This window comes from Diceros bicornis, chromosome 34, assembly GCF_020826845.1.
Source record: "Diceros bicornis minor isolate mBicDic1 chromosome 34, mDicBic1.mat.cur, whole genome shotgun sequence".
NCBI classification, from domain to species: Eukaryota; Metazoa; Chordata; class Mammalia; order Perissodactyla; family Rhinocerotidae; genus Diceros; species Diceros bicornis.
This window is the reverse complement of record NC_080773.1, coordinates 18,293,129-18,304,811: the sequence shown is the minus strand read 5'-3', so window position 1 is coordinate 18,304,811 and position 11,683 is coordinate 18,293,129. Positions and strand designations below refer to the sequence as shown.

Sequence of the window (11,683 nt, the reverse complement as noted above, 5' to 3'; positions counted from 1 at the left end):
CCACCCAACCTGGGGACAGGTAGAGCCTGTATCCGCCCAGCCGTCCGCCGCCACCTCCAGCTGGCCTCGGCTCAGGGCTGGGATTATTGATTGCATTTCTCTGGAAGCTTGTGGTCAGAGTTGTGGAGAAGGGCCTGAGTCAGCACGCCCTGGGCATGCTTGACTGCCACGCCCAGGGACGTGCTGAGCATCTGGTCAACGGCGGCGAAGGAGGTACTGCAGGCAGCCAGGGTGCCCAGGATGGGCACGTCTAGGAGCTCCTGGGTGAAAGCAGAGGCGCCCCCGGAGGCCTGGCCCAGCAGCTCCGCCAGCAGCGCCTCGCTGACCTGGGTCTTCAGGCCCCACACCACCTCGAGGGTTTTGTGCGGGGCCAGCCCGCCTGCTTGGCCAGCTAGGCCAGGGCATCCTTGTCCAGGCCGAAGCTGAGGCGGTAGTCTTCCAGGGAGTGCATGAGCGCGTACAGGCCGCACGCCACATCCTGTACGCCGAGCACGGGACCCAAGTTGACACCGCGGGCCACCGTGGCCACCAGCCAGATGTGCCGCCGCAGCGAGGCCGCCTTCCTCTCTAGGATGGGCTTCGAGGTGTTGGGCAGGGCCATCAGGAACGTGTGCCGCTTGTGGCTCTCCAGATCCTTCACCGTCGCCTCCCCCAGCAGGTGGAAGTCGTACTGCCCAGCTCAAACATGGAGAGCAGGAAGAACTGGGGATCCCTCAGGCCCCCCGCTGCGGGACACAGGAGCACCGTTCAGTCGCTTTCTACACAGGCAGGCCCAGGTGTCCTGATGGCCACCTGGGCTCAGGCACTGGCCAGGGGTCTGCACAGTGTATAGAGTGGCAGCCCTGGAGCCAGGCTGCCTGAGTTCAGATCCCAGCCTTGCTACCCATCACCTGTGTGGCCTTGGACAAGTTACCAAACCTCTCTGGGCTCCCATTCTCTCATCTATAAGCTAAGGTGATCATTGTACCCACCTCCTAGGGATGTTGGGTGGTGACCTGAGTTCATGGAAACGGTGCCTGGCCCGTGGTGAGCTCTCAATAAATGTTAGCTGCCATCAGCGACCAGGCCAATACACAAGCCGATACATACCCTCTTTTCCCTTAATGCAAGTGCCTGGTCTCTGTCACTTGTGAATGAGAAGTGCCTATTCTCAAGAAATGGCAGCTGTAAGCACTATGTCACTGTAGGGCCTAGTTCACTCATGGAAGGTGACCTTGGGTGACCCCTTTTCCCACTCTGGGCCTCAGCTGGAAAATGAAGGGGAAGGGGGGGCAATCCGTCAAGGACCTACCCACCCCAGCCCCCCAGAGCCTGCGCCTCACCCGCCAGCCGCTGCCCGCAGTCGCCCCGCGTCTGGCTGAGCGCACTCTCCTCGGAGAAGGTGCTGGGGCGGCGGCTGCGCGAGGCGGCAACGTCCACGTCCACCTTGGAGCCGATGAAGTAGGAGCGCTTGCCCCGCCGCAGGATCTCGCGGGCCAGCCGGGCGTGGTTGGCAGTGAAGCGCTCTGACGTCATGATGATGAAGAAGTTGTAATGGTCCAGCAGCACCCGCTTGAGGTATCTGTCAGCCCAGAAGGTGGGTGTGCCTATGCCCAGCAGGTCCCAGATGATGACGTTGGGGTACTTGGGGTCTGGGTACGGCATGGGGTCCACAGTCATTTCCACCACACCCGTGCAGGCCGAGTTGGGGTCCTCATCTCCCAGCCCCTGGATGGCATTGACAAAGGTCGACTTGCCTGAACCTGTCCCACCGGTAATGCCAATGTCCAGCCTGACATTCTCCAGCAAATCAAGTGTCGCCTGCAACTTGGAGGCTATTGCTGGCAGGTTCCCTGCCTCAAAGGCCTCCTTCAGAGCCCTAGTGTCCCTCAGCAGCTCCGATACCTTGGCCTGGCTGAGGCTTGACTGGAAGATTCTGCTGGCCATGGGCTGCCTGACCCCTGGTTCTCCGTCTCAGGCTTGATGACCTTCGGCAGGACAGAGAAGGAAGTATTTTCATTCTGAGTTGCCCTCTCTTCTCTGCACCCCTCAGCACAGAAGCGTAACAATATGCCAGGCTTATGCTAAATGCTTTATCTTAGTCAACACATATTCATCACTGGAGTATCTCACAAAATCCTCGTAACAGCCCAGAAAAAGATATTCTTACTCTCCATTTGGCACTGAGAGGATAAGTCACCGCCCAAGGCCTCCAGCTAGTGCATGGGGAGTTGGGAATGGGGCTGAGGTTTTCTGATCCTAGAATTCAAATTCTTTTTTTGTGTGTGTGAGGAAGATTAGCCCTGAGCTAACATCTGTTGCCAATCCTCTTTTTGCTGAGGAAGATGGGCCCTGGGCTAACATCTGTGCCCATCTGCCTCTACTTTATATGTGGAACACCTGCCACAGCAGGTGCATAGGTCCACGCCCGGGATCCAAATCTGCAAACCCCGGGCCACCAAAGCAGAGCGTGCAAACTTAACCACTACGCCACTGGGCCGGCCCTACAATTCAAATTCTTAAATAACTTTTTCTGGGCATGCACCATGCACCAAACACTGTGGTCAACAATACAGTGATTAAGAGCTGGAACGCTCACCATCGCTGATAGTATTTAATGTTTATTTGAGGTTTACTCTGGGCCAGCCACTGTTCTAACCACATGCATCATTTCATTAAGTCCCCATTTTGCAGAGGAGGAAACTGAGGCTCAGGGAGGTACAAGTCACTTGCTAAATGTCTTACAGCCTGCACCAGAGCCAGGATGTGGACCGGCTCCCTCAGATCCCTCTGCCGTGTAAACCCCCTGATCCTTGCACAATTGAGCACCCACTATGTGCCAAGACTTCTGTGGGTGCTGCAGTTCTAGCACCAGGAAGAGAGACCCGGTAGGTCTCAGCCATGCCAGGGACTTGCAGGGTGACACGGGGCTAGTCACGTCCCCTCTGCAGCCTTGATTTCCCCCTTCTGTGAGGGGTGGGGGCGTCAGCTGCCTCCCCTGTGAAGTGGAGAGGTGACTCCTCAGCGCCTCCCAGCTCTGCTGTTTTATGAGGATTCAGGTTCTTACTGTTGGTGAGGTTCAGGCAGAGGCCGGCTTGGGAGGGGCTTGGAACGTCGGGCTGAGCTTAATCTTCATCTGTGGGCAGTCATGGAAGGGTTTTGAGCAGCGAAGGGAGAGGTCTGCTGTGGACATTAGAAGGAGCCCTCTGTGGCCTTATGGGGAAGGAGACTGGAGCCTGCGAGATGAGGCAAGGGGCCGGGGGAGGAACTAGGTGGAGACAGCGAGGCCGGAGCTGGAACCGGCAGAGGGGGTCAAGATGGGGGGTGGGGAATGGAGAGGAGGAGGCAGAAGAGACAGGACAAGGCGACCAGTTGGAGGGAGGAGACGAAAGTAACCCATTCCACCTCAGCTTTAGGCCTAGTGTCGTGAGAGCATGCGCTGTTCATGCCTGACCTTTCCATCCCAGCTCCTCGGGGTTAGTGAGTCCTGCATTTAGGATGATGTCTGCGAGTCCACAGGTATGGGGATGTGGGCTGAGTTCCTGAGGATGCATTTGGAAGGGACCATCTGTCTTGTGCATCTGGGATCTGGGACTGGGACTTCTCTACCATGATCTCCTGCACCGCCTTTGGTGCAGAAAGATCCATGTGAACCCCAATAGTCCTGACAGAGCCAACGGGGCGGGCTTCCGGGAAGAGAGGAAGCCTTTTGCAAAGCATAGAGCTCTTCAGCCAGGAGAATCTGCACCCCCTTTAACCTTCCAGGTAGAAGCGGACCCTCTGAGTCTGGAACTGTTTCCTAGGGTCAGGGGCAATTTGAGGCCCCAAAATGAGGCTAGAACCATCACCCGATCCTGGAAAATCCACAGGGAGTGTTTGTGAGCATCTGGGGGTGAGGCCGCCTCCTGTGCACCGGCCTTGCACACAGCCTCCAGAGCCTTTTTGTGAATTCCTGGAAACTCACCCTTCCCTTCACCTAAATCCGACCCTTCCCTGACCCTTGTCCCAGCCCACAGAAGCCCTTGGGGCAAGCTCTGTCCTGCCCAAACCCCCCAGTCTCGTATTTCTTTAATTTTTTAAACACGTGACCTTGACTGAGCACGTGAGTTTAGGCCTGGGCAGATATGAGGGTGTCACCTTCGCTTTTGTGTTCCCACCGATGAGCCAAGCACAGAGCCAGAGGAAGTGCCAAGGAGTTTGGTTTCACGGGGCGCCTGGGCCAGACACAGATGCCCTCCCTCCCCCAGTGTGTTGCACATACCCTGCTGTCACTCGCAGCCTCACGCAGCTTTCAGAAATCCCGGCAGTCACCCTCACTGTTGGACCCACGGTCTGTCAGTACAATCCCAACATCCACACCCACCCACACACACACACATACACACACAGCCATGCAGAGACAGACGGGTAAGCCCCGTCTCAGCAAACTACTCCCAACCTTAGACTCACAGCATCGAAATCATGAGACTTACCAAGATTCCTCCCAGTCAGAAGCACCAGCAAGCTCACCGCCACACATTCACACTCAGACCCACCCGCCGTCTTTCTGAAATGACCCGTGCTAGGTGGCAGAGTTGCTCCCTCTGCCTCTTCTCTCCTGTGATGCTTAGGGAAACCGCCCAGCCGCCCTCTCACCGCTTCCCCTCTCATTCTGTCTTCCCCGGGCTCCGCACGCAGGCCAGCCCAGTGGCCATCTGGCCTCCCGCATCCCTGCCACCCACCCCACCATCACTCACTGGCAGCAGGGCCAGCCTACGATGCCCAGTCTCCCCCGCTCTGTTTAACCCTGTTGCTAGGCACCATTGTGCTGATCCTGGGCACCGACTGGCTGCCCCTTCCGCCTCCAGAGGAGGCCTTGGGGACACTGAGGTTCTCAGAAAGGGGCATGACATTGCAACTAAAATAAGTACCTTAGCAGGCCGCAATCTCCACTGAGCCACCCACATAGGTTGACAGTTGGCTCCTGTCTTGGATCCAGGCTGGGCTGTCGTGTCGCCCCACAAACGCCCCTTGGTCATTTGGGGACCAGGGAGAGAGATGCCACCAAGGAGCTCTTGGCGCACCATCCGTACCTTGAACCTCTCTCCCCAAGGTCAATCCCTACCCAGGTCGGTATATCCCTCTTCCGCTTGGGCCCACCTGCCTCCCTCAGACCCCCACACACTCCCCTCCCCCCGCCCTGCCAAGAGGCACGCTCTTGTCACGCCCTCAGACCCCTCCACAGCCCCGACCCGTGAAACTGCAGCTCTCATTGTCACCACACTGGCCTTTTTTGTTTGCTTTTGTTAAGGCTTGGTTTGTGGGTGGGGCGGGGGTGGGGGCTGCACTTTCACTTCTCTTCCGACAAGTCACGCTTCTTCCAGCTTTCGAGAATGTACTTGAGGAGGAGGCCGAGCTTCCGGCGGGTGGAGAGCGGGGCTTCCTCGCCACCTCCTTCCCCGGATCCCCGCTTTTCCACGCCGTTGTCACCCGCCGCCTCCAAGCTGACCTCAGACTGGGGCTCGTCCTCCTCCAGGGCCTTGATGCGGACCCGCTGGGCATCCTCGGCCATCTCGTTGAGGCAGCCCTGGAGCATGGTGTAGACGGTGCCGAAGCTGATGCCACCGGCCACCAGCGTACCAAACACGGGGATGCCCCTCTCAAAGGCACGGGCCACCCGCATGGCACCATCGGACGACTGTGAGTAGAGCCGCAGGACCGTCTCAGGCGAGACCTCGTTGGCCAGCGGGGAGCGGATGACCGAACGCAGGTCGCCGGCCTGTTTGCCCACCTGCTCGGCCAGCTTGGCCAGCGAGTCGTCGTCCAGGCCGAAGCTGCGGTGGTAGCCGCGCAGCGAGCGGATGAGCAGGGCGTCGTCGTAGGCGGCCGCCAGCCCTGGCACGGGCAGGGCTTGGATGACGCCCGACACCAGGGCCGTCTTGAGCACCTGCTCCTGGAGCATGTCCTTCTTCTTCTGCAGGGCCTCCAGCGAGATGTCGGGCAGCGACAGCAGGCCGGCGTGGCGCCGGTGGGCAGGCAGGTCGTGCTCCCAGGTGGACACTAGCAGCGGGAAGTCGTAGCGGACCGGCGAGAGGTTGGACACGAGGAAGATGCGGGGGTCGGTCACCCCGGCCGCCCGCAGCCGCTCGGCACAGTGGTCGCGGATCTCCTGCAGGACGCTGGCCTCGCTGAAGCCGGAGGGCCGCTGGGTGCGGGTGGCCGCCAGGTCCTCGTCCACCTTGGTGCGCACGAAGTAGAACTTCTTGCCCTGGCGCAGGATCTCGGAGGCCAGGCGGGCCTCCACGGCCCCGCAGCGGCGGGGGGACACCAGCAGGAAGAAGTCATAGTGGCCGAAGTCCACCTGCTTCAGGTACTTGTCGGCCGGGCAGCCCGGAGAGCCGGCCCCTGGCAGGTCCCACAGGGTCACGTCGGGGAACTGTGGGTGCGGGTAGGGCGAGGGGTGCATTGTGGTCTCCACGACGCCTGTGAGAGCCGCGCCGGGGTCCTCAGCCCCCAGGCCGCGCAGGGCGTTGATGAGGGACGACTTGCCAGCGCCCGACTCGCCTGTGACGCCCACCTCCAGGCGGGTGCACTCCGAGGAGGCCAGCAGCTCCCGGAGGCGAGAGGCAGCCTGGGGGATGTCGCCCGACTCGAAGGCCGTGCGCAGGGCCTCCAGCTCTTCCTTGGCCATGAGGATGGTGGTCTCCTCCTCCCCGGGCACGGCTGGCAACTTCGAAGTAGCCATGGTGACCAGCCGTTCAGAGGGCGCTGGGGATGGGGAGAGTCACCGGATGCGTGATCCTCGGTGTCTGCCGGGGGAGAAAGGAGCCGTCCACGCCTCCTGGGCCTTGGCGTGGGGCAGGGAAAGAGAGAAACCAAGGATGTAAAGGAGGTCGCTCTGGAACCCCACAGCCCTCTCCATCTCGAAAACCTGGGGTACTTTTTTTTTTTTTTTTTTTTTTGGTGAGGAAGATCGTCCCTGAGGCAACATCTGTGCCAATCTTCCTCTATTTTATATATGGGACGCTGCCACAGCATGGTTTGATGAGTGGTGTGTAGGTCCGTGCCTGGGATCCAAACCTGCTAACCCCAGGCCGCCAAAGCAGAGCACACCAAACTTAACCACTATGCCACCAGGCCGGCCCCCTGGGGTACATTTTTGACACGCGTTGGGGTCTTTGGAGTCTGACAGGCCCAGGTTCACATCCCAGCTCTGCTACTAACTTACTGTGTGACCTGGGGCAAAATGAGGCACCTCTCTGAGCCTCTTTGCTCTTCTGGGTAATGGGCATAGTGACTGACCTGCCTCCTGAGGCGCTGAGGAGTCTTCGGGATAACCTAGGAATAGTACCCGGTTCGTGGGCAGCTGTGACCCACATTTAGAAAGCGCAGCTCTAGGGCTGGCCCCATGGCATAGGGGTTAAATGCGCGTGCTCCGCTGCTGGCGGCCTGGGTTTGGATCCTGGACGCACACTGACGCACCACTTGTCAGGCCATGCTGTGGCGGCGTCCCATATAAAGTGGAGGAAGATGGGCACAGATGTTAGCCCAGGGCCAGTCTTCCTCAGCAAAAAGTGGAAGATAGGCAGATGTTAGCTCAGGGCTGATCTTCCTCACAAAAAAAAAAAAAAGGCCCAGCTCTTGATTAAATGCTGATCTGCTTACACTGACTGAAATTCTTTTTGTTTAATTTTTGTGTGTGTGTGAGGAAGATCAGCCCTGAGGTAACATCCATGCTAATCCTCCTCTTTTTGCTGAGGAAGACCGGCTCTGAGCTAACATCTATTGCCAATCCTCCTCCTTTTTTTCCTTCCCCAAAGCCCCAGTAGATAGTTGTATGTCATAGCTGTACATCCTTCTAGTTGCTGTATGTGAGACGCTGCCTCAGCATGGCCAGAGAAGGGGTGCGTCGGTGCGCGCCCGGGATCCGAACTCGGGCCGCCAGTAGCGGAGCGCGCGCACTTAACCGCTAAGCCACGGGGCAGGCCCCTGACTGAAATTCTTAATAATATTTGAACCAGCGGCCCTGCATTTTTGTTCTATACTGACGCACAAATGATGTAGCCAGCCCTGCAAAGGAGAGGGCGTGGGCCCAGCTCCTGGGCCTGAGCAGAGTGAGAAGCTGTGCACTTGCTGCTGCTCTTATTGGGGGCAGCATGAAGTGACGGTAACCGGGCCCCAGCCCCTGGGATCAGATCCTGGCTCTACCACACACTCGCTGAGTGATCTGGGGCAAGTTATGTCACTCTCTGCCTCGCTATCCTCGTCTTGAGGATAAGAGCTATGATAATAGCAAACCACCTCCTAGGTTGTTGAGAATTAAGTGAGTTAATACATAGAAAGCTCTGAAATAGTGCCTGGCACAGAGCAGGTGGTCTATGTCATCATCATCATCATCATTATCATTCTGAATATTCCCAGCTGTGTGACTTTGAGCAAGTCCCTGCCCTCTCTGAGCCCCAGCTGCCTCATCTGCATGGACGATAACCCTGCCCACCTCTCAGGGCTGCTGTGACGATCCTGAGCCCCGCCTATCTGTCCCTAGGCCAACTTTGAAGACATTCTTGGGTCCAGCCAGTGGGGGAGTCCTTCTCATTCAACACCCAGCCCCACCGTGGCAGGCCTTGCTAGGCAGGGTCCCCTCCCACCTCCTGGAGACCATCACAGTGGTGTCTCCTCAGGCCCTGTCCTCCTCACCTTGGAGCCTGCCTGGCCTTCCCTTTTCCCAGTCACACTCTCTTCTCATCCCTCACCTCTAAAATACACTTCCTCCCTAACTAAGAGTCTAAGAACCCTGGGAGAGACCCTCACGTCAGGGATCACTGTCCCCATCAGACGGACAGGGACTGAGGCTCAGACAAATGACGTGTCTGCTCAGAGGCACAGCCAGGGCTCAAACCCAGGTCCCTGGGCTCCTTCGCCCTCTGAAGAGCCACTGCCCTTCAGCCACACGTCTTTGCCTCCCTTCCTGCACCATCCCCCGCCCCCCGTCTCCTTGGCTGCCCCTGTCCTCACCCCCACCCCCACCCTCCACAGAAATTTGTCCTTATGACATTGTTCCCACCAGGTCTGACCCCCATCCTGGGTGGGGGCATTTCCCCTGAGCTATCCCCAGTCCCTCTTGCGCCCTGTCCCCCTAGCCCATCTCAGGGTATGGCCCAGGTAGAGGAGAGTGGGAGCCTGGGACAGGCCCCAGCAGCAAGGGGCAGACCGCTCAGTGGCCCTGGGGTGGAATTAGGGCTGAGGGAGCTGGGATTGGGACTGGAAGGCCCTGCCTCAGCCCCTCGGGGCCCAGCTGGAGAGCACTGCCCTCAGGGGACTCACCTGCCCGGCAGGCTCTCCCTCTCCCCTCACACTCTCCCCACTGGTGGGGTCTCCTCCCCTGTTAGCCTGAGGTCAGACCCCGTCGCTAGGACCCATTATAATGACAAGTGGCAGCTTATTGGTCAGCCAGCCCTAGCGCAATAATGGGACAGTGATGTCAGGGGGCGGGGTCCCACGTGGGGCAGGGACCCCACCTCCCAGCTGCTCGTGGGGCCACCACTCTGTCACACTGGGCCCTCAGTCCCCCACCAGCGACCCAGAGAGATCTTTCTAACACCAAGACCTATTCAAAACCCATCCATGGTCTCCAGTGTCCCCAGGGCAAAGTCCCAGCTCTGTGGCCTGGCATCTGAAGGCCTGGCCCTGCTCACTACCCCCCCCCATTTCTCCTCCATCAGGGGGTCTCAGTTTCCCTAACAAGTCATTCACTTTCCCTTCTCTACCCCTCTCACGATGTGTTGCACTTGCTCTGAGGGTAGTGATCCAGCTCAGCCGGCGCTGGCCGGAGGAGAGGAAACACCGGAGGGGCAGGGTCTGGAACCACCAACGTGGTCACCGCCAGCACCACCCTCCCTGGCCAGGACTCATGGCACATGAGCAACGTCCGCTCCTACCCAGCCCCCAGCCCACTCTTCAAACCCCAGCTCAGTGCCAACTCTGTAACGCCTCTCTCCCTTCCGCTGTCTCCCTCCTCTCCTCCCCCACGAGCACTTAAAATGGCATCAGTGTGACAGAGGGAGATGGAAGCAGGCAGAGATGTGAATGAGAAAAGAGGGAGAGTTGGGACGGGCAAAGAGACTCCTCAAGAAAAAACAGGGAGAGTCAGGCAGGAAGAGAGAGTGGACGAGAGACCAAGTCAGAGAGAAGCACGTCAGAGGCACCAGTTAGAGAGACAGTGAAGAGAGACAGAGCCTGCGAGATGGGAGTCGAGGGGTGGGGACTTGGGCACACACAGAGAGGGAGCTGAAGGTCTAGAGACCAAGACACCCGGAACCCCAGCCCACTGGGGGACACCCGGCTCCCCCCAACTCCAGCCCCCATCTCTCCTTTTGTATTGTCTCCACCTTGTCTCCCCTCCTGGCCTCCTCTCTGTCCAGGCCAGGCGCTGGGCCTTCCCCCACCCCCATTTCCTGGGATGTAGCTGGAGGCCCCTGATACTCAAAGGATTTTCCTGACAATCTGAAGGTGGTTCTGGAAAGAAGCCTCTGGAAACAACTGAGAAGGAGGTGTAGGCCCGAAAGGGAATAGACTAGCTCACGGCCACCCCAAGAGCTGGGGAGAGAGTGGTCTGCTGACCACATAGTGCAGAATCTTAAGCCACAGGCAAGAGAGAAATGCCTGCCGGCAGCCACACAGACTCACACACACCCTCATCGCCGACACGAACGCACAGAGACGAAGATTAAAAGATTTTCCCAGACATTCCCAGACACTAAACACACAGAGCAAGACTCCCCCCCAGTCCACAGACACGCACACCTGGCCCAAGAGGGAAAGGAAGGACACAGACCCTCAAATGCAGGGTCATTACAGAAAAGCAGACTCAGACAAACTACAGACACGCCGGCCTGGCAAACAGCAGTGGCTCAGGCACACACCAGTGACAGATCAGGAGAGACACCATTGCACGCAGACAACACACAGACCGCGTCCCCTGAAACCCACCGCATCCGTTCATGGCCCTCAGTCATTCTGCTCCAGCTCCTGAGCCGTGGGCCCCAGAAGTGCCTCCAGCCCAGGCTCTGCCTTTGGGGGCTCCAGGTCGTAGGAAAGGGAAACAGTTGCAGCCCAGGGTGACTGTGGGCCAAGATGGCTGCAGGGCACCTGCACCAGTGCATCTGATGCAGGCTGGCATGTGCCAAGGGTGCTTCTCCCAGCTCCTGAGCACCAACTGGAGAGAGGCTGCACCCTTGCCTGTCTCCCAAGCCTCCACTTCCCTCCTCATTCATCAAACATTCAGCACCTCTCCAGGCCACTCCTGGGCTGGGTGCTGGGAACACAGTAATGACCAAGACAGCCCCGGGTTCTGCCCCCACAGGACTCAGAGTCCAGTGGAGGAGTCAGATCCATCCCCAGACAGTGACGACCCAGAGCGGGCAGAACTGAGATGGGGGACCCCAGAGGGCTGTGGGAGCACAAAGGGGCCACTAACCCAGCCTAGGGGTCAGGGAGGGCTTCCTGGAGGAGGCGACACCTGAGCTGAGATCTGAAGGACGAGTAAGAGTGAGCCAAATGGCCTGCTAGTGAGTTGCATCCCGGGCCAAGGGACCAGCTGGTGCCAAGACCATGAGTTGAGAGAGAGATTTCATTTCCCCAATAATTCACTCAGTTATTTCGTCATTCCACAAATGTTTAGACCTGACCTTAGGCCGGTCCCTGTGCTGGTCCCTCGATGTGAGTC

At 58.7% G+C, this 11,683-nt stretch overlaps 2 protein-coding genes across 2 annotated transcripts; both read right to left on the bottom strand.

The window, feature by feature from the left end:
• Window positions 1-83: 83 nt before the first annotated feature.
• On the bottom strand, window positions 84-1,926 carry LOC131397583 (interferon-inducible GTPase 5-like). The gene is made up of 3 exons (XM_058530695.1): window positions 1,323-1,926; window positions 398-678; window positions 84-350 (listed from the first exon to the last, which is right to left on the bottom strand). Exons 1-3 carry the CDS (start codon window positions 1,924-1,926, stop codon window positions 84-86), a joined length of 1,152 nt encoding a protein of 383 aa, XP_058386678.1.
• A 3,382-nt stretch (window positions 1,927-5,308) lies between these two features.
• LOC131397868 (interferon-inducible GTPase 5) lies at window positions 5,309-6,703 on the bottom strand. Its single transcript, XM_058530978.1, has one exon. The coding sequence runs from the start codon at window positions 6,701-6,703 to the stop codon at window positions 5,309-5,311; it is 1,395 nt and encodes a 464-aa protein (XP_058386961.1).
• Window positions 6,704-11,683: the final 4,980 nt, after the last annotated feature.